A 24,083-nucleotide genomic window follows, 5' to 3' on the forward strand; every position below is an offset into this window, starting at 1 on the left:
AAGCATTGTAGTGTTGATTTCCATTCCAATAGACTGAAACAATTTTATCTTTAATTCTTTGATTTGATGATATGTGTTGGTTTTAGTGCTTACAAAGTGTTTGATATAATTCCTCACTGAGTTCTTAAGGTGTTATTGGTGAGTTCTCTTTCTCTTTCTCTTTACCCTCTTTTCCTTTCCACACTCAAATCTGATTACAACAAACACCAAACACCCAATTTCTTTGTTGATAAATAAATTACTTTCACAAACAAACTAATGACACATGACACCGTGCAGGCATGTTTTTGTATTCCTTCTCCATAAAATATATTAGAATAATAAAAAGAAAATACATTTAACAAACAAAAACATAATAACAATAATAGGAAAAATTACGGTTCCCATTTCCCAGTCGCAATGTCCAGCGCAAGCCACCATCACCTCCTTCGCCTGGCCCTTTCATGTCGAAAAATCACGGCTCAAGTGACGAGCCCTTCCTCCTCTTCGATCGTAGCTATGGCTTCCTCCACCGAGCAGGAGTTCTTGTCCCACTACCGCGCCAAGCTCAACCGATTCCCTCGTTCACACAACTTCTGGGACGCTAAGATCGCCTCCCGCGTTGGTGAGAAGCTAGCCTTTCGTCTTAAAGAAATCGGCGTCACCGCCGTACAGATCGACCTTCGCGAGGAACTTTCTCGCCCCGCCCACTACCGCCTCATGATTTCGCCCTTATTCGATTCAGTCCGCCGTGCTGGTGTCGCCGTTGATGGAGCCGAGAATATTGGGGTCGGCGGCGCACATATTTGTATTGATTCTGATTAATTAACAGTGGTGATAATAATTTTTTAAAATTCAAGAATTTTCCTTTTATTTTTTGTTAATGAAGTTATTTTTTCTTTCATTCAATTATTATTAATGAAGGAATATACAATTATACAAAACATACATGTTTGTATGTGTGTACATATGCCACTAATTTCCTCTAATAATTTCTCCAGCATAGATAGTCATTTTCATGGTTTCAATTTCAAGTGATTTTACCTAAAGAAAAAGAACAACAACCATCTTTACTCGACAAACAAAACAACCTTTTCGAACTATAAAGATGTCGTTTTTGGTTAAAAGAAAAACACGTCGTTTAGTGGCTAAGGCAGTCCAATGCAAATTCCAATACATCTTCACTTCACAACAGCAAATAAACACTCAATTAAATCTTTCTTGGTAGGTTCTTCTAATTCTCCGGGATGTGGTCGCAGCAACTGTTGCCAACACCAACTCCGTCACTGTTTCCTCTTTATAACCCCCAAAATGCCCCCTTCTCTCAGCATGTTCTTAAGGTCCAAAAGGAGGGAAGAGTGAGGGCAATTTCGGCAGATGAAATTTGGCCGAATGCGGCGCGGCGGAAGAGGGAACCAGATTGGAGAGGAGGGTTCAGTTTAGGGGTAGACCTTGGAATGTCTCGCACCGGAGTTGCTCTCAGCAAAGGTTTCTCCGTTCGTCCTCTCACTGTAATTACCTCTCCAAATTATTCCATGTCTTTTTTTTTTTTCCATCATTATTGTTTGTTTAAATGATATATTGTATTTGTTAAGGTATTGATATTGGTGTCTCATTTTCACTATTTGGATAGGTTTTGAAATTGAGGGGAGATAAACTTGAGATGCAGCTTCTTGAGATTGCACAAAAGCAGGTAGAATGAGTTCTTTGAAAACTAAAATCTAGAAAGTAGTATTTTGTAATCTTTTTGCTGAGAAAAAGAAAAAAATGTAGGAAGCTGATGAATTCATAATTGGGCTTCCGAAATCCAGTGATGGCAAGGAGACGCCACAGTCGAACAAAGTTCGGAGTGTTGCGGGGAGGCTTGCTGTTCGAGCTGCTTACAGGTTATTCACTTTCATTCTTTTTCTCTTATGGAGCTAATTCACTTGGGTTGAGAAGCATATTTTGCTATACTGATGAGTCTCAACTGTCTGAACTTAAATTCTCTTTTCGAAATGAAGGGGATGGAGAGTGTACCTGCTGGATGAGCATGGGACTACACAAGAAGCTGTTGACAGAATGATAAACATGTAATCTCATTCTTTACTTTTAGAAATCAAAAGTTTAAACTGTCATTTGAAATTGTCAAGTAAAATAGCTTAAACTATTTATAGGGGCCTCACCGAGTCTGCTCGCCAAAACAACAGCGATGCCTATGCTGCCATGGTATGCAACCCTTTTAATTTTCTTTTTAAAAGGAATGCAAAGTTTTGGTTTCTTCTTAACGTTATTTCATATGGTGGTTGTTGGGGAGTAACAGATGGTGTTAGAGAGATATTTTTCTATGTCGGGCGAGGGAACTGAACTTGTACTCCCGAAGAACGTGGATCTACAAGAAAGACTGCGAAGGGGACCACCCAAGGACATCGATTTTTTCCCTGAAGAACATGATAATTGACATTGTTATTTTTGTGAAATTATTTGGAAAACTGCAGTTACAATAATGTTATGCAACTGCACAAAATCGGTCACTTTGGGGACGATTGTAATGACTCTGGTATAAGGTTATTTCGAAGCACTACTCATCAGCTCCATGGAAACAAAGCAGACCAAATAATTTGAAGAATATAGACTGGTACAAGACTTGGATAACAATGGCTCCTCAAGTTTTTACGGGTTCTTCAGATGTTAGAAACCGGCATTGTTTGGAGTCTAATTCATGGAAAAGCATTCAGATAGCCATCCCCAATGCTCTCTTTTCTCCTTCATCCTCCAGAAACCGTAGCTGCAGGCTTCCCCAAGCTTATTTGAATGTGCAATGTTCAAGATACCCAGCTCCTTCATCGTCAGATGATTTATCCCATTCTTCTAAGTACCACAAAACCACGTATAAAATGATTTAGTATGGCAAAAACATGATTACAGAGTTAAAATTGGCTAGTTAATAAATATTGTGCAGGTATTATGGCCTAACCTGAGGTAACTCAATTCTGAAAAGTAACACCAGAACCATGTTGCCCCAAAATACGGCACACAGCCGAGTAAAAAAACTTAGAATGGACAACGAGCTCGACAATGTCATGTGCGTAAATGTTCTTTAAAGTAAATGGCACCACCATATATATGTTTTGTGCATAAAATTACCAAGGAATTTTATTTGAAGGATGTGCATTCATACTGACTTCCACTTGTAAGATGAATATCTGAATTTTGTCCTTTATACGCATGGAAATAAATCAATACTTGGTCATGATTTCTATTAGCAATACACAGAATTCAGAAATGCAGCAACATTATCATCGGAAATGAAGCTGAATTCCTACCCAGAAAGAATTAAACCCAATGTCTACTCGAGTCACCCACGTTGAGAAATCTATCCCAACTTGAAAACCTACAGTTTCTTCACTTACAAAAAGACCAACCATAGATAAGGGAACTGTAGTAAAAAAAAAAAAAAAAAAAGCAAACTGTTAACCTTGAAAACTTGGAGATTATTGAAATTCAAGTTAAGACAATATTGGGTAATTGCTATCTTATTTTTCTGTATACACAAACCGTGTATATATTAAGTACAGGAAAATAAATAATTACAATATATAAGAGAAAAAATTCTATTAACTATCCTAATATCTCAGAATAACAATCAAATATACAGCTATACAAGAATAATTCCCAAACAGAAAAGATTTTCCCACTCCCCTCAAGCTGGTTGATCTTTTACATAATCCTTTTGTAAAGATGTCTGCCACTCAGTAAGAATATAGGGCAAGCTCACTTGGCCATTCTCATCTTTTCCTTGATAAAGTGCTTGTTAACTTCAACATGTGCTCAGTGCGATCATGAAACCCCTGAATCATAAACAATTGCAATCACTAACTTATTGTCACAATACAATTTTACAAGAGATGAATATGATGACTTCAGCTCTTCAAGAAGTCTTTTTATCCATATAATATCACACATGCCGTGAGCATCTGTGCTGCTTCTAGCCACCACATTTTGTTTCTTACTTCGCCAAGCAACTAGATTACCACCAATGAACGAACAAGGTAGATCTTCTGTCAACTATACTTCCGGCCCAGTCAGCATCGGTATAAACTCCGATTAAGTGCCCTTGTGATTTGAATAAGAGGCCTTTTCCAAGTGTTCCCTTTAGATACCTTAGAATTCTGTAAACTGCATCAAAGTGCTTAGAACTAGGTGAGTGCATGAACTGACTTACCATAGTTAAGGAAGCGAACTGTTAACCTTGAAAACTTAGAGATTATTGAAATTCATGTAAGAAATACATTTGGCGAATTAAATGCCGTTTGTAAGATTTGGATTTCATTAAAACATTGTTCTTATATTGTAGTATTAAGCATAAAAACAAGCACAAGGTAGTAATAAGATAAAATTGTTCAAAGACAAACCTAATATTTCTGAATTGCTTTTGAATTTATTGCTTTAGTTGTTGTCCACTGTGGCCCTGCCACAACTTTGCTTCATCAAATGGGAAGAGGACATGCAGCTTGAAGTTTACGACTGTACAGTAGCTGCTTCATTAAAGACTGTGTTTTCAAGTCTTCTGAATTGTTACCAGTGTCAGACTCAGCCTGTTCCAGATAATCTGCTGCCTGCAACATGTTATCAAGAAAAAACTGACTAAGAGAATCAAGAAACTATAATTTGGAGCATAAAAAAAGGGCCAACAAGTGCTCACTTTGGTCATGGCTCGGAGAACAAAAAGGAATGTGAAGTACAAGTTCTGGACACGATCTGGGTACTTAAGAAAACGGTGATATAATATTTCCACATTTTCACCCCACTGAAACCATATTAAAAAATAATCAAATCCTCATCCCATTAGATAATACGGATTTATTCTACTGTTTCTGTAAATGTCCTACAATGAAAAAACAGAATTTATAGTTGCACCTAAAATATTATATGTGCAATCATGAAATTGAAGGAAAAAAATTACAATTTGATCATGTTTTCTGTTATGCAAAGTAGTGACAGAAGATCATGTTTAAAATGCAAAATAGTAACCAAAAAAATTAGTGTGTGAAAAAGTTAGGCTTAACTTCCTAACCAGCATCCATTTTTTGTTTGAACAAGAAGGCCTCGTATTAAATTGTTGAATGCAGGAGTATGAATTGATGACATTATTTTTGCAACAATCTTTATATCTCCCAAACTTAATCACAACAACTAAAGCTGATGTCAGCATCGATAAAACACCATGGTTAATTATTATGAGGCAGCAGGAGAACCTGACTGGTATTCATCCAAAAGGTAATCAAAAGCTATGTGGATTGTTATTGAAGTATGAAGACCAGATATTAATTTGTATAGAACTTTCTTTTCCGGACATATTCCTGCAGATGAATCTGTCAAATTACTAAAAAGTTAATAAATAAGAACAAGAAAAATATGAATTTTCCAATGTAATTTTCAAATAAAAATGATACAGGACATCCACCCATGAATGATATTCACTGAATCAGTTAAAGCAACAACAACAGACAATTCACATCATGTGCATTCACATTCAAATAAAGATACACTAGATCAAAATCAGCATTTTTAATTTTCATAATTTATTCCTTCAAAAAAGTATACCATCAATGTCTCAATTGACATATTAGAATGTAAAATTTCTGGTTTAAAAATATTATGCAACAAAGAGTTACAAGCTTACAGCAAATTAGCTTTGGCCATCTATTCCTTGACAAGTATGCATTTTGCTTCAACTCATGTAGCTTACAAAGGAAGTCAAATCTGTACTTCAGTTGACAACAAACCGAGTTCATGTCTCAAGTGAAAATGTCAAAAAGGAAAAAGTGAGACTATAATATGCAGGTTGTAATAATAAAGAACACAGATATCAAACTCTACCTAAGTTCGACACAGAACATTAAGCAACCCTTACTTTGGTTCCGCTCTGCTCATAAAAAACAGGAGTCCAGTATGAAAAGGAATATGGCCTTCCAGTGAATTTTTCAACATTCTTCTAATCAACTGTTTCAATTCTTCAGAAGGAAACAGTTGATATAATACCTTACAATACGAAGAAGATTGCTTCATAGGAAAGAACCTTATGATAATACAATGCTTGGTATAATTTTTGGAAGCAGTCTACAGGACAGTTTCGAACACGACTCATCATCATCACTGGATAGGGTAGCAAGCTCCTTCTCCAAAATAGTATAGGCATCTGAAAATGCCTACATCACACATTACCCTTAATGTCAAATACTTAAACATTTATACACACATAAATATATATATATATATATATATACTAGTAAGAGCTTGCACGTGCTTAACTTATTAAAGAGTCTGATTAATTACTAATAAATAAATAAATCTTAAAAAAAACCATCATTTTTAAATTGTTACAAGAATATTAGTTTATATATTAATAAAGCACATAGTTTGCATTCTTGTGTTTCTTATGGAGTTGGAGTTGAATTCCAGTAATAAAACCACACAATGTCAAGGGGTAGAATTAACAGAGTTCTAAAAAGTAGATGAGTTAGTAAAAGACAAAATATTAAACTTTGTTCTCTAGCAATGTGAATTATGTACAATATCAAGGGGTAGAATTGTCCATTAAATATCACACCATTTTGAGACCTTTATAATAGTAAGATAAGATACATGAGACTTTTATAATGTGAGTAATTTGAAATGCAGTAAAAATTTAAATTAAATCATATGACAGAGAACATTTAGAGTGTACACACAACACACTGACACTGAAAAACATTTCTTGTAAATGTCAAATCAAAGTTATTTCCAATGTCAAACAACAGAGCTTTTACTGTCTTTGCTCTAAATAACAACAGCAAGATAATAAAACTGACAAGGACCTGATGATTACCTTAATACACTGGTGAATCCTAAAGCAATTCCTTCCCACATTATTAGTTGGAAAAAGGGGGTCGTCAATGTGTATCGGATCAATGCTACAACACAAAGTACATCATCAAGATACTAAGAGAGGGAATTCATAACAATGTCTACTGATTAAAGAAAGTGAAAGATAATAGCATTACCTACAACCTCTTTCCCTTTTGATATAAATTCCACTTCCCCTTACTGAGATTCGCATTTGTCTAGGATCAAATACATTACTGGACAATAAAATTTATACCATAAATATAAATATAAATAAACAGCTTTTTAAGTAACAGTACCAATTGATTAAGTAACATATAAAAGGAAATCAACAACTTACCCAAAGAAATATAGAAAATCCATTAGAAGGCTTCCAAATTTCTGAGAGATAAATAGTGTAACAGTTAGAGAAGCATGAAAAACATAGATTACGCAGAAAGACCAAATCAAGCAGTTACATCCAATATTAACTCAAAATATAGATGGTTAATATTCCAAAAAGAAAAGATAGATGACTAATTTTAGTTTTGAATGGGTCCAGTCAAAAATATTATTTCAGTATATAGTGTGATTCGGTTTATATATAATCTACATAGGCAACAATTCTGTGATTCATGTCCATGTTTATTTGCTGTCCACTTATGACCAATAATAAGACCGTCATCAGAAGGCTAGCAGGAGAAAAATAGCTTCCACAAAAAGCAAAAGATAACAATCTTTTTTTCTTCGTTTAAATAGCTTACTTGATTTATAGGTCGGCCAAGATGATACTCGTGTTGAAGAAAACGCGTAATTAGCAAACTCTGTATAAAAGAAAACTATTAAATAGATGAAGGAAAAAGCTACTTTCAATAGCGAAAAAATAAGTAGGATTACATTAACTGGTTTTCTGATCAATCAGTCGAAGCAGTTCTTAAAGTTCAAGGTGCAAACTATTTTAACCAAAAGAACATTGAAAATGACTTCTACAAGGAGTTATCATATACGAATCCCTAATCTGATCACAAAAATTGCAGTTCTAGCATCTTGCATTAAGCTTATCACCCATCCTTAATTGCATTAGCTATGCTAGATTGTGAATTTATTTACTTTACATTTTTTCTAATAAGATACATTGATCCAAAGAAATAAGCAGTTCAGCATAGCTCACCAAACAGTAGGAGCTCAAACCACCAGAATAGGATTGATCCAAGCTCCGATCTGCCAAAAACTGTTTAAGTACCAAAGCGAGAGGCATGGCCGCAGGAAAATGCTCAGTCAGCTCCTTAACCTGCAATTTTCAAATTCGACATAAAAGATTCACTCTTTAACTTAGAGCAAAAATGCCAAATCAAACCCAAAGAATAATTGCAAACTCAATGTAGCACCTTTGCCATACATCTTATTCAGGTGAATTTATTCCCATGTGGATAAAAATGATAAAACCACATGGTCAAATTTCATATAGATTTATCTGGTTCAAATAATGAAGTTAAAGGTAATATATTCACAAACAGAGAAGAATTAAAATGTACCAGTTCAGTCGTCTGGAGTCCTGTATGTGATGGAGATTTGAAACTTATGTCAAGACGAACTGATATTGAATCCTTCTTAGTATCATTGTTCATCTGTGAGCATTTTGGCAAAGCAGATTCTTCTAAAACAACCACATCAGCATGCACATTAGAACCTTGTTCCAAAGACAAGTGAGAAGGTTCTTCTTTTGGTGATTGTACATTAGATGAAGACGAGGCAATGAGATCACAGGGAACTTCTACCACAAGCATAATAATAGGTATCTAAGAGTAACAAGGAAAAGTGGTTAGAAGATGAAGCAAAAACTAAAGCCTAAAATAATAATAATCATAATAAAAATAGGAATTAGGAATTACAGCTGTATTTTCCACAGTCTTGAGAGAATCATTTTTCACCCAGTCCTGATTTGCTAGATACCTGGCTGCATGCTGGGGAAACACAAGCATGAAAATATTACAGTTTTTATAAATATTAAAAACAACAGAGAAACACAAACAGGCCTACATATATAGAGACCACTTGATTTATTTGATAAAAACATGAATCCAGCTTATAAAAAAGACCACCACTCGAACAAATATATGTACTGTCAAACAAAAAAACAATTTAGTTCAAAATATCCTCCAACTAGTTAGAGCATGCATAATTATATTGTTCAAGGCAAGCCTAAAACCTTAAAATTCATCCTACTAAGAAATAAGAACCAACAATTATAGCACAAGTATCAGTCTCAAACTGCTATCAGTTATCACTACCACAGCATCAACATTAGTTCTTTTACAAATTCACAATAGCCATTTACACTCTGCCAACGTGCCAAAATACCTGAAGGCATGTTTCTTTGATACCATTGCGACCCTCCAATATTCCAGCTTCTTTAATTGGTTCCTACATTAATATTAATTCAGCAATTATTTCTTTCATCATAATAAAAGAAATAAGGGAGCTTAATAAGCAATTTGATCAAGTGAACTTTACCAGGTTCCTCACAGGAGGAAGACAAACCACAAGGTCTACATCACTGGTAGGAAGAGACAAACCAGTTGCATTAGAACCAAATATGTTAGTCCTGGACCTTGGCCACAGCACTTGAAGAGACCGCGTAACCCGCTTGACTGCCCATGTTATGTATGGTTTTCTACCCAGATTTTGTGCAGCAACCTTGTGATTAAACAAAAACCGATGAAAAAAGTAAAATCACATGGATAGATGGGAACTATATACTTTTAGCATTGGGAAAGAATATAATGGAGATGATAATGAGCATAAAGCTTCATACCTGCTTGCAGAAAGAGTCAATCTCATCATGGAGGAGGTTGTGCATCATAGATAGAGAGGCTTTTCGTGAAGGACAGCTTTGCAATTCAGCTGGCTGCATGGGCAAAGCAACATCTGGCTGCATGATGTTAAAACCATCCATTAGAATAGATTGTTTTGTTAAGTATGATTTAAAAGTGTTATAAAGACTATAATTACGTGTTCCTGATCACGGGCAAGATGCGACATAGCAATCAGCCGATCCTGAAGCAAAGCTGCAGGAAGAGGTTGAATCATTGAGTGGCCTGAAAATGTAGTGTTTCTCCAAGATGGCCAAACAACTTCAGCTCCATCCCTGTATAAACAAGCTTCCTCCAAATTAGCTCCATCAGGGAACCAACCTCTCATACCCCAATGCCTTGGGCTAGAGCTACCAGATCTAACAGTTGGAAACCCCCTGTGTTTCCTTGATTCACTCACAGGAGAGGGTGGAGGAGGGGGTCGTGGAGCACGTGTAACACAACGCACGACTGGTGATGGTGGTCGTTTCATCCGAGGTTGCTCACGCCTAGTGAGAGGGACACATGGACTTTTAACATCATGACTACACTTGAATTCAGACCTTGACCTATCCCTCCTCATATTTGGAATAATGATTGGAGGTAAAATGTGGTAAGGAAGCAAATCTCCTGTCTTCCCTTCAACATCAACAGATAGCTCTGCTAATGATCTAGACGCATCCTCCTCAACTGTTGAATCAGTCGCTGCAGATGGCGAATGAAGCACCTTGCCTGGCACCTCATTTCCAGTCATAACATAGCCTAAGGCCTGAGCTGGACCCAAAGTATCAAAGGGCGAACAAAAAGAAGCAGTTGGTGAAGTCAAACCATTTGTACTATATGGAGAAGAAAAGGCAACCATATCATCAACAGCCCTATTCATGTCAGCTTCACGCCAAGCCCATGAGCTATCATCCGAACTCAGTGAAGGAGGGCGAGAGAATCCTCCTGCAGGATTATCAGAAGAATTCCAGTACATCACACCACCACCAAAGTATTGGTTATAATCTATCCCTGAGACTGCATGAACATCAACTTCATCTTCTGACATCTGGCTGTCCCAGTCATCTAATAGTTCTTGCTTACTTGTTAAATCAGGTGGGTCAGTTTGGTCTCCAGAATGCTTCCTTTCATCATCAATGGTTGTTCCATTAATAGTAAAAGCCTGAGGATAATGCCATCTTGAGATGAACCCAGAGTCATAATTACGAGCCAGCGATGGAGCCAACCCACAAGCACCACGAACCATTGGATGCCAATCTACACTCATGGGCAATCTTCGAGACAAAACTGGGTTACAGCCCCCTTCAATATTCCTCTGATGTAATGCAGGTACAAAGGATTGATGAAAGTGGTGATGCCAATTACGACCAACATCCAGATGCAAGCGATCAGTGGCAGGGAGGAGATGTGGGTAAACAGGTGGATAGTAGGTAGAAGCCACAAAAGGCCATTCATATGGAAGGCCATCTGAACTACGTGAAGTTGATGTATCAAATACATGTCTAGTCTCTTGCTTTAGATTTAAAATGGGTTTCTCTTTAATATCAAAAACCCTGATTGGTTTCTCTGGCGAAACTGATTTTTCATCAATTTCACTATTAGGTAAAGATTTCTTGGTATCACTATCTTGGACCCCGGAGGCATTGGTGTCCATTGTATGCAAAGAAGAAGATATTGCTTTCAAATCTACTGTATGATTTATAGTTTCTAAGGTATTATTTTCCGTAAAACTTCTATTTAACTGATAACATTCTAGTCCACCATTCTCTTGAATGATTTTGGTGGTTTGGTCATCCACGATAGGTCCACTTACAGAACCAGATGAAATTGTGTTTGATGGAGGGGTATCATTCTCAGCTGAATTCTCACCTGAAACACTCTGTAAGGTTGAATGAACAGACACGGGACAAGTTGCTGCCTCATCTTGAGAAACAACGGATAAAGAGGAAGCTTCCATTAGTGGTCGTTTACAATTGGACCATTCAACTGGATTCTTGAAGACATTTACTTTCTTATTCCCTTTTTCTCTTCTCTTCTTCCTTGTAGCGGATTGAGCTTTTCCAACACTAACTGCTTTGGCAGGTTCCTGATGACAGGATAACAATCATAAACTATTCAAACCATCAAGAAGATATGACAACCAAATTAAACAACTAGTGCAACAATTTCTACTTTTAATGATGTATCGTTGCAGATATCCTTCCCCTGATCAACATCAGGTGTCTTCTCGGGCTCATCCAACTCTGACTTCTCTTTACCAGACAATGTACATCCAAGAGCCTGGCATAACAAAGAGTTACCAGTTAAGACTAACTCTTCTCAACATGCGTTGTCTGTATAAGTTACTACAGAAAACCTGCCAAGGAAGAGGGAGCAAGAAGATACCTTGAGATGTTTTTCACGCGAATCAATAGTAACACATCCCCCTGAAATAAGATTTAGCTTCTTTGTATTACGGGTCCTCCCCTTTTTCTTATTGCTACAAGCACCAACCTTTCCTTTGGACTTAATAGGAGAGGACTTAACGTTTTCTTCTGCTATAAGTTCAAGTTTAGTGCAATCAAGCGAAATAACCATTAGAAATCCTCGCACTTTTCTAAGTATAAAATCAGAAATGGTACAAATTGAACTCATTGTGCTGAAGAAAAGTTTCCCTTTATCATATTCATTATCCTGACATAGTGCTGCAGTCATCGTAACAATATCAAGAAGCACAAATAAACTACTGAAGGCATTGGATAAGGAAGCGGGTTTTCCAGAAAGAGAAGCTGGAACAACATTTGACCCAAATTCAACATCAGCTGCAAGTGTTGGGATAGTCTTTCTCGTATTTACAGTAGAGTACTTGTACCTCATTGGTCGTTCCGCTCCCGTGTTGAAGAGCCAAAGCTCATCCTCCGATGCACTAGAAGAAGCCTTCAAAATCTCACGACACTGAAATTAAAAGTTTCAAACTTCAGTAACATTTCAATAAAAGGCATCATAACTAAAAAAAAAAAAATCAATGAAACATGCTGCTACGAACAAAGAAAACACAACACTTCAAAATGATCAATTATAACAGATACCAAAGATTTCGCTGATTTTCCCAAAACCGCAGAAAGAGTCTTCCTCCTCGTTGAAGCATCCAAATTTTCCCACCAGTCTACACAACCCTTCTTCCTCCAAAACACATTTGCCGCCACACCGGCAGCACTCACTTTCTCTTTCAATTTCACCCCTCTTTTCTTCCCATTACTACTATTAAGCCACGCTAACCTTAAAGCCACCTCTAACCGATTGGCCACAAAAGATTCGATACTGTAATACCCTTTTTCCTTCAACCACTCCAATTCGACCCAATTCGAACCCAATTCATTAACTTCGCCTCTCAAAAAAGCTCCATTCGAAACTACATCCATGGCCTCCACAAATCGATCCAAATTCTCAACCAACTCCTCGCTCACAGTTAACGTATTCAAACATTTCACCGACGACGAACACTCCTCGATCGTCTCACCTTCTGTTGACGAAAATAGCCGCGTGGACTCAAAAATCAACCTCTCTGATTGGTTCGACTCGGAAACCCTGTAAAGAAGACCGTGCGACCTCTTGAAGCAGATGCTTGGGAGGTCGCCGGAGAGGAGATCAGGGAGGACGATGAAGAATCCATGGCCGCGCCTACGAATAGTACCGAGCATCTGAAGGAGAATCTGAATGAAGTTGGAGTCGATGGCCGTGAGGTGAGCCTGGCGCTGGTGGAGAGTGAGAGATGAAAACCATTTGAGGATGGAGGACCTGGGATTAGAGATTGAATTGGAATTGGAATCTGAAAGGCGAGAGTGAGAGTGGTAGAGAGAGATGTGGGATGTTAGTTTGTCAACAAGTTGGTTGTGAGTTGCGAGCGAGTTCGGAAGGGAATTCAGCTCTGGTTTCGACATTTTCGATGCTCGACGTTCGCCTCGTGCATACAGACAGAGGAAGGAACAGAAAGAGACCCGGAGCACTAAATCATAAATTTATAAAATCAGCCCCATTTAATTATACTTTTATTTTTTAATTTTAAAAACAGAAAAATAGGAATAGATTTTTGAAATTTTTACATGAAAAATCTATTTTTTGCGCGATTTTATTACCTGAAATAACCTACACTTTATGTCTACATTTTTACTTACAAAGTTGGTTTTATTACACAAATACCACTTAGTCGTCATTCGTATCATCATCAATCGAAATCTCTACTCTCTTCCCTCTCTTTTTTCATTTTCTATCAATCAATCCATCATTTCACTCTCTTTTTTTCTTCTTTTCTTTTTATTTTTAATTTTATTTCAGTTTTTAATTTTTTATTTTTAATTTTATTTCAGTTTTTAATTTTTAATTTTTAATTTTATTTTCAGTTTTTAATTTTTAATTTTTTTTTCCATAACAATTCTTCTTTTCTTTTTTATTTTTAATTTTTAATTGTAAAGCTAGTTTCTTATATATTGTTGCTTAGGGTCTAGGATTGACTTCTATCAATCGAATCCATCATTTCATTTCTCTTTTTTTCTTCTTTCCTTTTTATTTTTAATTTTATTTCGAGTTTTTAATTAAATCTTTTTAACTTATTAGTTTAACTTTCAACTTCGAAATACTTTCATGACAAAAGAAGACTTTGACTAGGCCATTCAGGCGATATAAGCATGTACAAATAAATTCGTACAATTTTAATGTCATTTTCATTCTCGGAATTGGACTGAGCTTCAAAGCCACGTCGAAATAATTAGATAACAAAATAATATAATAAGAAACAATTACGATGATATTACATGCTTGAAAAGAAAACGATCTAATTCATGCTTATAGTAGTATTGACGTGAGTAGAGTTATAAAATTAATATTAGAAAAGTATTAGGACAAACATGATTAAGATTTATGAGTAAAGGTGGCAAAGCTAATAGATTAGATTAACACAGTGAGTCCCATTTTTATATCATCGATGGTATGATGAGATTTATCATGGATGTTGATGTTCGAAAGAGTTTTTCTTTGTATTTTAGTTTGTATACGGTTGTTTTGTAGTTTTATTATAGTTTTGCTACTTGCATATGTTATTTATTTTATAAAATTAATATGCGACTATTTGCACAAAACTTACTATGTATAACTACTATTTCTTAGTCACAATCAAATTAAATTCTTGCATAATATATAAACTATCATAAAACGATAATGCAACTATAAGGCAACTATTTGCACTTGCATACAGTTGTTTTGTAGTTTTATTATAATTTTGCTACTTGCATATGTTATTTCACTATAAAATTAATATGCAACTATTTGCACAAAACTTACTATGTATAACTACTATTTCTTAGTCCCCATCAAATTAAATTCTTGCATAATATATAAACTATCATAAAACGATAATGCAACTATAAGGCAACTATTTGCACTTGCATACAGTTGTTTTGTAGTTTTGTTATAGTTTTGCTACTTGCATATGGTATTTCACTATAAAATTAATATACAACTATTTGCGCACAAAACTTCTTATGTATAACTATTTATTTCTTAGTCCCCATCCAAATTAAATTCTTGCATAATATATAAGCTATCATAAAACGATAATGCAACTATAAGGCAACCAAAAGCAAAAAATAAATCAAAATGCAATTTGTATATAACGTAGATGTATTATTCATGAGGTTTTTTTTTAAATTTTTCACATCATACATTGTTTTGGATTTAGTGGGAGCTTCAGATCTGTTTGTTACAGATCTACATTTCATGAATATAAATTTCGATATTAGGGGGAGTTATTTTGATCGAATAAAATAGAAAACAAATGTGTAATTTCAGTTTCTTCTCACGGTTTTTGATTTTTTTCGTCATTTTCGAGTTTAGATCATTACGGGTATTCTTTTCCGAGTTGATTTTGCCGAATTAATAGTTGTATTTTTCTCGTTTTGGTTTCATTTTGGTTGTTTTGCGGTTTTGAAACGATCGCGTATTTTCATCTTCATGGTAGTTTCGCTGCAATACAGCTGAAGGCTTAGTGCATGTGGTATTTTTGTAAATATTTGTATGTGGACTGTATAAATGTTTAATGGGCCGGCCCAAAGTATTTTTGTAATTTTTTTTCCTTTTTTGTATTTTTTTGTTTTTTTCCCTAGATTTTTTGTTTTCAAAATTTTATTTTTAAAAAATAAAAATATGTTCAATAACTATTTTTGTTTTTTAATTTTAAAAACATAAAACAAAAGTATTTTTTTTAACCGTTTTTATTTTCTATTTTTAAAAACAAAAAGGACAAATTTTTTTTTTGCTTTTTCTAAATTAAAAAATTATGAATTTTATTTATTTTTATTTTTTAGATAAATATATAAAAATTATAATATAAAAATCAAATAAAAAATAATCATTAACATTTTAAAAAAATTCAAGTATTTTGAAATCACGAAAGTGATTATCTATAACACAAAACCGACAAAAATCATAATAAAATATGAACTAATAATTGCCCACTCTTAAAGAAAAATATTAAAAAAGTCCTAACAGTTAATAAATTCTACTCATTATCTTCATCGTTGTTTTGCTCTCTATATATGATTAGCAATTTCATCACAGACATTAGCCATTTCACGAATTTGATCTCTTGAAGTATCATTCAAAATTTCGTGAGTACTTTGTATAGTAGTATCTTGCACTTCAAGAATGTCTTCATCTCTATCAAAATATGTTTTTTTTCACATCCGTCTTTATAGATCTCTTAAGAACCAATCTGCAAAACAATCTGATTGGAATACAGGATTATGATGATTATAGTTTCAACTACTTCTTTTAATAATATACAAAATATTATTATACCGAACTTACACTTTTATATAAGAGAATGCTGATAAAGTATATCTATATATAATTACAAGACTAATCCTAAAATTCATAAAAAAAAAGTAACAATTAAACACAGAAGAAATGCATAAAGATTGTGCAAACCAATTAAATACATCAATGTGAAAACATATTGTTCAACTTTATACAAGTTAGCTCACTCTCTCATGCTAACTATTCTGAAATTCTTGAGCATTTTGACTCAAACGTAATGGCTATCTTACTTCTAAAACAAAAAAAATCGTTCTATCACAAAGGAGCAATAATCACTGGCTAACAAAAACTGTGGTATATTGTAACATGTTAAGCTACACAGTTAGTGAGACATATCATGTAGACTCACTTCTGGTCTTACTGTTAACTAAACTAAGTACTAAATAAATTCAATTCAAGTATAAAGCATTTCAAAATAGATTGATACAAACCAATGCAAATGAACAAAGACATAGAAAAATAAAAAATAATTAAGTGGGAAGCTCCAAAATCAACCTTTGCAAACTGTGTCTGTGGAGCACTTGGGTTCCTGGATGTAGTTATCAAAATTTTAGGTTCTTTTTAAACTGCATAGGGGTACTCATCATCTACATGAACCAATTACAAAAGCTTAAAAAAGACTAACCTAAACACTAGTATCAATAAGAACCCATCAAATAAATCTGAACCAAAAGAACCTAATTTCTTGACATATCAAAACAATAAAATAATAATGACCAATTCTTATGCAGGTTGCCAAATTTTTATCATACTATAACAAATTTATGAATATTCCGATTTGCTATTATGATAATAATTGCCTATGACATCATATAAGAGTATGTATAAGAACAAAATTAAAACTCTCCCAATTGATAAACGCCTAGTGAGACATAACAATAAGTCTCTTATTCGGTCTAAAAAGAATAAGATTTCATGTGTTGTTTATACCAAAATCGTCACTGCAACTATTACAATCCCAATTGGCTCACTCCCATAAATCTCTCTACCCATCCAATTAGTATAATAATACTAGTTCAGATACTACAAACCAATACTACCACTACTACAAATCATTAAGATACTACAAATCATGATATCATCACTACTAGTACTACTACAAATTGACCATCATCTCTACTAGTACTACTCAACCTCAAGCACTAATCTGACAAAAAATAGCACTAATAAGTAACTAAAATCACAAATAAAACTGGTAACATTTGTTCTAAAAATCAAACTAGTTCAAACATGAACAACTCCATCCATACATAATGCAAACAGAAAACTAACTCATTTAACTCAAATCTAATCTCCAAAAGCTTGAAACTCAAAATACATCATTATTTACAGCAAAAAAAAACAAAAAAAACTTACATAAAATCAAATAAAGAGAGATGGATATTGAAGTACAACCAAAAATCTAAAACAAACAGAGATATCAAATATCAAAATCAGGTAATGGAAATTAATAATACCTATTTCAGAGAACTTCAGAAACGACACCCTAAACTTCTAATTGGTGAGATTTACAAAAGGAGATAATACTGTAAGGTAAGAAAGTAAAACCCATTTCAGAGACTAAACCTAAAATCTTATATTTGAGATTAAATCCAAAATCCATTTCAAAGATTAAATGTGAAAGTTAAGCAGAGATTTTTTTCAAACTTTCCAAACCCTATAGATTAAAAAAAAAGACAAGAGAATTATACCTACAACAACAAAAATTCTTTCTCAAGCTACTCTTATCATGCTATTCTCATTTTTCATTTTCAAATCTGAGAATGAAAAAAAGAGAAAAAAAAATCAGATAGAGAGGGAGAGAGAGAGAGAGAGATATATATATAGAGAGAGAGAGAGAGAGAGAGAGGAATAAAGAGAGGAAGAGATTTTACTTGTTGAATAACTGAAGCCATGGAATAGTTTGAGCTTTTGAAGAGGAAACGAGCAAGAAAGAAAGAAGCAAAAGAGAAAATATGTTTTTAAAATCAACATAAATCTGTTTTCAAAATTTATTCAATTTTGATTTTAAATTAAAAAAATAAAAAACAAAATATTGTTACCGAACGTAGGGCTTTTTATTCATATATTCCCCCCTACGCTTACCCAATATTAGTTTAAATTAAACATTTACGGGAAGTCATTCCAAAAAAAAAAAAATACATTTGTGAATTTTTCTAATTTTTTTAATGGTAAGATCATTGTTCCTTAAGTTAAATGGAAGAAAAATTATCGTCTGCGCTGGGTGTCACACGTTGTTGCCTAAAAACCACTTGAGGTAGCCTCAAGTGGCCATAGGTGGGTGTATGTCTTGGAAGTTCTAAGTTCGAGTCCCAAGTAAAACATGATTGTAATATATAAACGCTTAAATAAAAAAAAATAAAAAAAATTATTCACCACTCCTAAATTAAAAATAAATAAAACACATACTAAAAAAATTGATACTGATCAATAATTATTTTCTGTTTTTGTTTAATTATTAACAATTGTAAAATTTTATTTTTTTCTCAACAAAATATTCAATTATTTTTTATTAGATGATCAACAATAAATATTTTCTGTTTTTGTTTAATTATTAATAATTGTAAAATTTATTTTTTTCTCAACAATATATTCAATTATTTTTTCTTAGATGATCAACAAATTAAATAATTAGATATTTTCATATAATTCTAGTCGTAGTATTCTTGAGCATAATACTCTATTTGATCTTCAGACTCTTTTATATTCAAAATACTAAATTTCAATAAAAAAGATAATTCATTTTCAAAAATGAAAAACACATACCAAGAATAGCTTAATGCTACATTTGATAAAATATGAAAGATGATTTCAAAAGAAAAAAAGATTACAAACTCAATGATAAAAGTTACAAGAAACAAAAAAAAAAAAGTTTGGATAAAATTCTTTACATTCTCCTCTCAAAAACATGCTTTTGAAATTTATCAAGCCTTCACTATTTGCCTAATACTCTAAACAATCAGAATGTAAGTTATTTTCGTATAACCAACATAACATTATTTGAAAATTATATAATAAGGCATAAAGGGCAATTAACCTGTATACTATTGCGTGAAAAAGCAAATATAGCCGTGTCCGTGAGAAAAAGCAACAGAATGGAGAAAAAACTACTAAGGTGGCGTTTGGTTACTAAGTGAAAATGGAATGGGAATGAGAATGGGAATAGGAATAAGAATGGAATGGAATAGAATTTTTATTCTTTTGTTTGGTAAAGCCTATGGAATCAACAACGGAATAAGAATTATCATGTTTGGTATTGTATGGAATGGAATAGAACTTTTATTATTTTGACTAAATTACCCTCTACTCTTCAAAAATTATATTTATTTTATTAAATTACCATTATTTTATGAATTGAACAAATAAATAATATTCTTAGCAAAAAAATATATTTATCATGTGAGGGAAATGTGCACATTCTCAAACTTAATTATTAAAAAATAAAATAATAAAATTACATATAAATATTAAATAATTAGTAATATGATGGTAACATCCAAAAAAAGTGAGAAGTGGAGGAGGATTGATAGGGTAAAATAGACTTTTGTTAGTATGGAATTAGCTTTCAAGTGATTTTATAGTGGAAAAGTAAATCCTTAATTTAGGTGAATTGTAATTCCTTTGGAATGGGCTTTCAAGTTCTAATAAAGAAACCAAACACTTGATTGAGCTTTCTTAAGGAATAGCAAGTCCATTCCAATGCTCATTCATGTGAACCAAACACCACCTAAGTGTTTGGTAAATATATTTTTAAAACAGCTGTAAGTTAGAAAAGTTGTATATAAGTGTTTGGTAAGCTAAATAATTGAATAGCTGTTAAATATACAATTACTAAAATAGGCATGACATTTGTTATCTAATTTATTTAAATAAATTCATCATATTAATATATTTATAATTATTTTTTATTTTATTATTATTATCATAATTATTTTCTTATAATATATTTTTTTTAAAATATAGGTAATAAAATAATTAGTTAAACTTTTACTACTACTAATAATAATAATAAAAAACCTACATAAAAATTGTCTATTAAATATTTTTAAATTATTAAAAAATTTCTTCATAACAAATAATTCAAATTTAATCAATTTAATATGATAAAAGACAATATCAGTTAAATAAAACAAAAATAATGTAACATGAATATATTTTAATTATGTCCTATTAAACTTGCAGCAATCAAATCTCTGATATTGTCCATTTCATTTAAATTTGAAGCTCTAGTTGTCTCATCTTCATCTTCAATATTAGTTTGATCACTTGCACAATAATCTAGATTGTCTCTAATTTTCTCAAAATGTCGATCACGTTTTGCATGCCTTCGAATGTAATTATGCAAGGTCATTGATGCAATTACTATTTTTACTTGCTTCTGGTATGGATAACTAGGCATATCTCTTAATATTTTCCATCTTTTCTTCCATACTCCAAAAGTTCTTTCAATAACACTTCGAAGAGAAGAATGTGCCTGGTTGAATACCTCTTTATAACCAGTAGGTTTGCTACCTCGTTGAAATTGTGGAAGATGGTATCTTTGGCCTTTATATGGTCCTAAAAAACCTGTAATTTGTGGGTATCCCGCATCCACTAAATAATATTTTCCTGTCAAATAAAATATAAAAATATTATTAAAAAATTATAAAGACTTTAATAATTTACAAATGTGTTTAGATGGCAACCTTGGGGTGGTTTTGGAAAATTTGAAGTTGAATCACGTAAAGCTGAATAGAAAATTCTTGTATCATGCGAGCTTAACCTTCCCACCCAAAGATATGCATATATAAATTGCATATCAAAATTACATATTGCCATAACATTTTGAGTTGGTACCCCTTTTCTACCAACAAATGGTACTTGATCTTCAGGTGGAATTACGGCATTTACATGTACACCGTCTATTGCACCAATACAGTTCTAGAAAAAGAATACCAGATTATAAAATTATACTCTAGCTTGAGAAAAAAATTAATAAAAAAATATATAATTTTAAAGTATGACTTACCTTAAAATGAGGCATATATCTAGAATCTTTCAATATCTCTACAGGAACATCTTTAAATTCCCGGGTCCGGTGGTTTTAATACATCTATACTCATATGACATAAAACATCTAAAACCTTGTTGAAATATCGACTAACTACTTTCCGCCCGAGTGCGAATCGCTCTTGGCACCTGCTTCAAATGCCGCCGTGACCTAATGTAAATAAAAACATTCCTAATATTTCAAGAGTACACATCCTTTTTGAACCCTCGAAACAATAATTAGCTTCCAGTTCATTGCATAATTTAATAAAAACATATTTCTCCATCCTAAACATTCTATAACATCTACTTTCATTTCCTTGTAATATTTCCATCAACCACATATGACCAGCTTGAGAAGAATTCATACAAGGAGTCTTTTCAATGTATGTTGTATAATAATGCCGAACAAGGTATGTAGCTACGTACACCGATTGTAACTCAATCTCGTCATCGGTGTCTGCCATTATTTTTAATTTAAAATAAACCTGTAAATATTAAAAAAAATATATGAAAAAGATATCAAATAGCCATAGAGTTTTCATAGCAAATACAAGTAAACAAAATAATAAAGCATATTTATTTTAAATAGTAATAACACCAAGTCTTGAGAGCAAATACAATTGAAGAAATAACATAACAAACATATATTAAAGTCATAACACAAAGTTTAAAAAATAAATACTACTATTCTACAATGATTTAAGCATTATAAGTATTCCGTAGTATACTCATTCCCGAGCCAAGTAAGCATCAACTCAGTTCTTCCAATGAAACAAACATCTCTCTCTTCTCTTTCATGATATAAACAAGCGAGTTGCAAATAAATACAAGCCGCTCTCTTTTTCGATTTCGTGCAAAGAATTTAATATTTTCATAACTTCGCAATACTATTCTCCTTTCTAGCCTATTTCAATATTTATACTTCTTGTCTCCACGGCATCAAGAAGGCGACCAATTTGTTCAAATATCATTACAGTCTCGTCTTCTTCATTTTCCCTTTTTCATTTTTCACCTTTTTATTTTGTTTCTCAAGTGGCTCGGTTGATCTCTTGCTAATTTTCTCTTTAGAAAATCTATCAATATTAGGCGTCTCCAGATCATCATCACTGCTCTCAAGTTGTTCATGTAAGGTTTCAGTATCATTAAAAGGCTTTTCAGACGCAGATGGAATTATTCCAGATGAAGGTGTCCAAGCATGCTCTCCTGTAGCAACAGTGTTCATAAAAATCCTATCTAATTTTTCCTCTACTCGGTTCAATTCGAATGCGAAACTTTGCATCGTGATGAGTCTACAAAAGGAATTTTGTTAATTAAATGTACCATGTATAAAAAAGTCTTTTAGTTTTATATAAATATTTAACAAGATTATAATGTACCTGTAATTTACTATTCCACCAATCTTCAGTTGCATCAATTGTATTCTTTTGCATACTCCATCCTAAACCAGTTTCTTTTCCCTTGAGTTGCTTCCAAAGCTTCCATTCATTTTTCAATCCATCCCACTTATTTTTCAGTTGGGCTCTAGTGTAATCTCTTCCAGTTGCTTTTTTCATATTTGTAATCAAGTTTAGATATCCAATTTTATCTAAATAAGTAGTAGGACGATGTCCATCATCAACCTCTTTGATACAGAATTCCAAGAAAAAATTCACACTCTCAGAATTCCATATTGCTTTACCTCATGGTACTGCTACATCACTTTTAGTACAAATATTTTTTTCTTTCTCCATCTAATTAAATTAAAATAATAAGTTTTATTAAGAAGTAAAAACTAAAATAATCAGTGATAAAACTAAAGACTAATTTAACACGAAAGACATACAATAATTATGATGAAAGCTTCATCATCATTTATTCTACTTGGGTACCTAAAAAATTTAAAGAGTGACCAAAGTAATGTAAACACTTGATATGATGTATTAGTATTCTTTTTTTTTTTTTTTTGGATTAAAGTGTTTGTTACTGTTACTCAATATGACTTTGTCAATACAAAGAAAATAAACAAAGTAAGCAATAACACTAAACAATTTGAATTGGCACAAAATGTACTCACTAAAATACCAATACCAGTATACTAGAGACTCGATTTTTTGAGACCAATACCGATACCAAGATTCCCTTTTTTTGCCGATTTTTTTTTAAACAGAAGCTTGCAAAAGGCACACTCCATTAAAGTTTAGCTTCACTGTTGGCTTTAGCTACAATTTGCAACATATGTGTAATGTCTAATTTGCATATCATGATGACCCCACTTGTACGGCATAATTATATCTAAGCAGACAAGATTTAAACATTAATTCTCCACCCAAAACTGTTCCATCTAAGAAACCCAAGCAACTAAACATTACTTGCACCTTATGTATAAATAATGCCTAATATAATTCTGAGACAAACAAAACTAAAATCCCCAGCTTAAAGATAAATAATTTAAACTTCTAATTCATGGTGGAAGAGTGTGGGATAGGCATTGATGCATCTAATTCTGATGCTTCAAATGGGTGTCACAAGATAGAATCTTAATAT

General features: G+C 33.0%; 2 protein-coding genes and 1 long non-coding RNA gene across 26 annotated transcripts; 1 reads left to right on the forward strand and 2 right to left on the reverse strand.

Moving 5' to 3' along the window:
* The first annotated feature begins 156 nt into the window (after positions 1–156).
* Positions 157–2,030, forward strand: LOC115705783 (uncharacterized). Its single transcript, XM_061112910.1, has 5 exons — positions 157–787; positions 1,208–1,490; positions 1,613–1,672; positions 1,791–1,865; positions 1,983–2,030. The coding sequence occupies exons 1-2, from the start codon at positions 400–402 to the stop codon at positions 1,339–1,341; spliced, it is 522 nt and encodes a 173-aa protein (XP_060968893.1). The 5' UTR covers positions 157–399; the 3' UTR covers positions 1,342–1,490; positions 1,613–1,672; positions 1,791–1,865; positions 1,983–2,030.
* A 1,448-nt stretch (positions 2,031–3,478) lies between these two features.
* LOC115705625 (uncharacterized) lies at positions 3,479–13,713 on the reverse strand. Of its 24 annotated transcripts, none has more exons than XM_061112809.1 (20): positions 12,749–13,713; positions 12,066–12,614; positions 11,853–11,960; positions 9,838–11,766; positions 9,641–9,757; positions 9,340–9,522; positions 9,187–9,249; positions 8,718–8,789; positions 8,361–8,624; positions 7,997–8,116; positions 7,590–7,649; positions 7,187–7,227; positions 7,005–7,082; positions 6,830–6,914; positions 5,876–6,170; positions 5,645–5,724; positions 5,217–5,333; positions 4,664–4,768; positions 4,374–4,577; positions 3,479–4,137 (listed from the first exon to the last, which is right to left on the reverse strand). In XM_061112809.1, exons 1-15 carry the CDS (start codon positions 13,598–13,600, stop codon positions 6,042–6,044), a joined length of 4,650 nt encoding a protein of 1,549 aa, XP_060968792.1. In that variant the 5' UTR covers positions 13,601–13,713; the 3' UTR covers positions 3,479–4,137; positions 4,374–4,577; positions 4,664–4,768; positions 5,217–5,333; positions 5,645–5,724; positions 5,876–6,041. The 24 variants fall into 24 exon arrangements, with proteins under 24 accessions (XP_060968792.1, XP_060968813.1, XP_060968795.1 ...); XM_061112830.1 differs by having other exon boundaries at positions 5,028–5,333; XM_061112812.1 differs by having other exon boundaries at positions 5,645–5,729.
* A 2,334-nt stretch (positions 13,714–16,047) lies between these two features.
* Positions 16,048–19,180, reverse strand: LOC115706789 (uncharacterized). Its single transcript, XR_004009647.2, has 2 exons — positions 18,404–19,180; positions 16,048–16,437 (listed from the first exon to the last, which is right to left on the reverse strand). It is a non-coding gene; the product is annotated as an uncharacterized LOC115706789 (long non-coding RNA).
* Positions 19,181–24,083: the final 4,903 nt, after the last annotated feature.

Source organism: Cannabis sativa, chromosome 1, assembly GCF_029168945.1.
Source record: "Cannabis sativa cultivar Pink pepper isolate KNU-18-1 chromosome 1, ASM2916894v1, whole genome shotgun sequence".
NCBI classification, from domain to species: Eukaryota; Viridiplantae; Streptophyta; class Magnoliopsida; order Rosales; family Cannabaceae; genus Cannabis; species Cannabis sativa.

Coding starts and splice junctions, on each gene's coding strand:
- LOC115705783 (XM_061112910.1), top strand. CDS start 400: ATGTCCAGCGCAAGCCACCATCACCTCCTTCGCCTGGCCCTTTCATGT. Junction 788..1,207: donor GGTCGGCGGCGCACATATTT/GTATTGATTCTG, acceptor CTTTCTTGGTAG/GTTCTTCTAATTCTCCGGGA.
- LOC115705625 (XM_061112801.1), bottom strand. CDS start 13,600: ATGTCGAAACCAGAGCTGAATTCCCTTCCGAACTCGCTCGCAACTCAC. Junction 9,523..9,640: donor TTGACTCTTTCTGCAAGCAG/GTATGAAGCTTT, acceptor TTTAATCACAAG/GTTGCTGCACAAAATCTGGG. Junction 8,625..8,717: donor AGACTGTGGAAAATACAGCT/GTAATTCCTAAT, acceptor TGTTACTCTTAG/ATACCTATTATTATGCTTGT.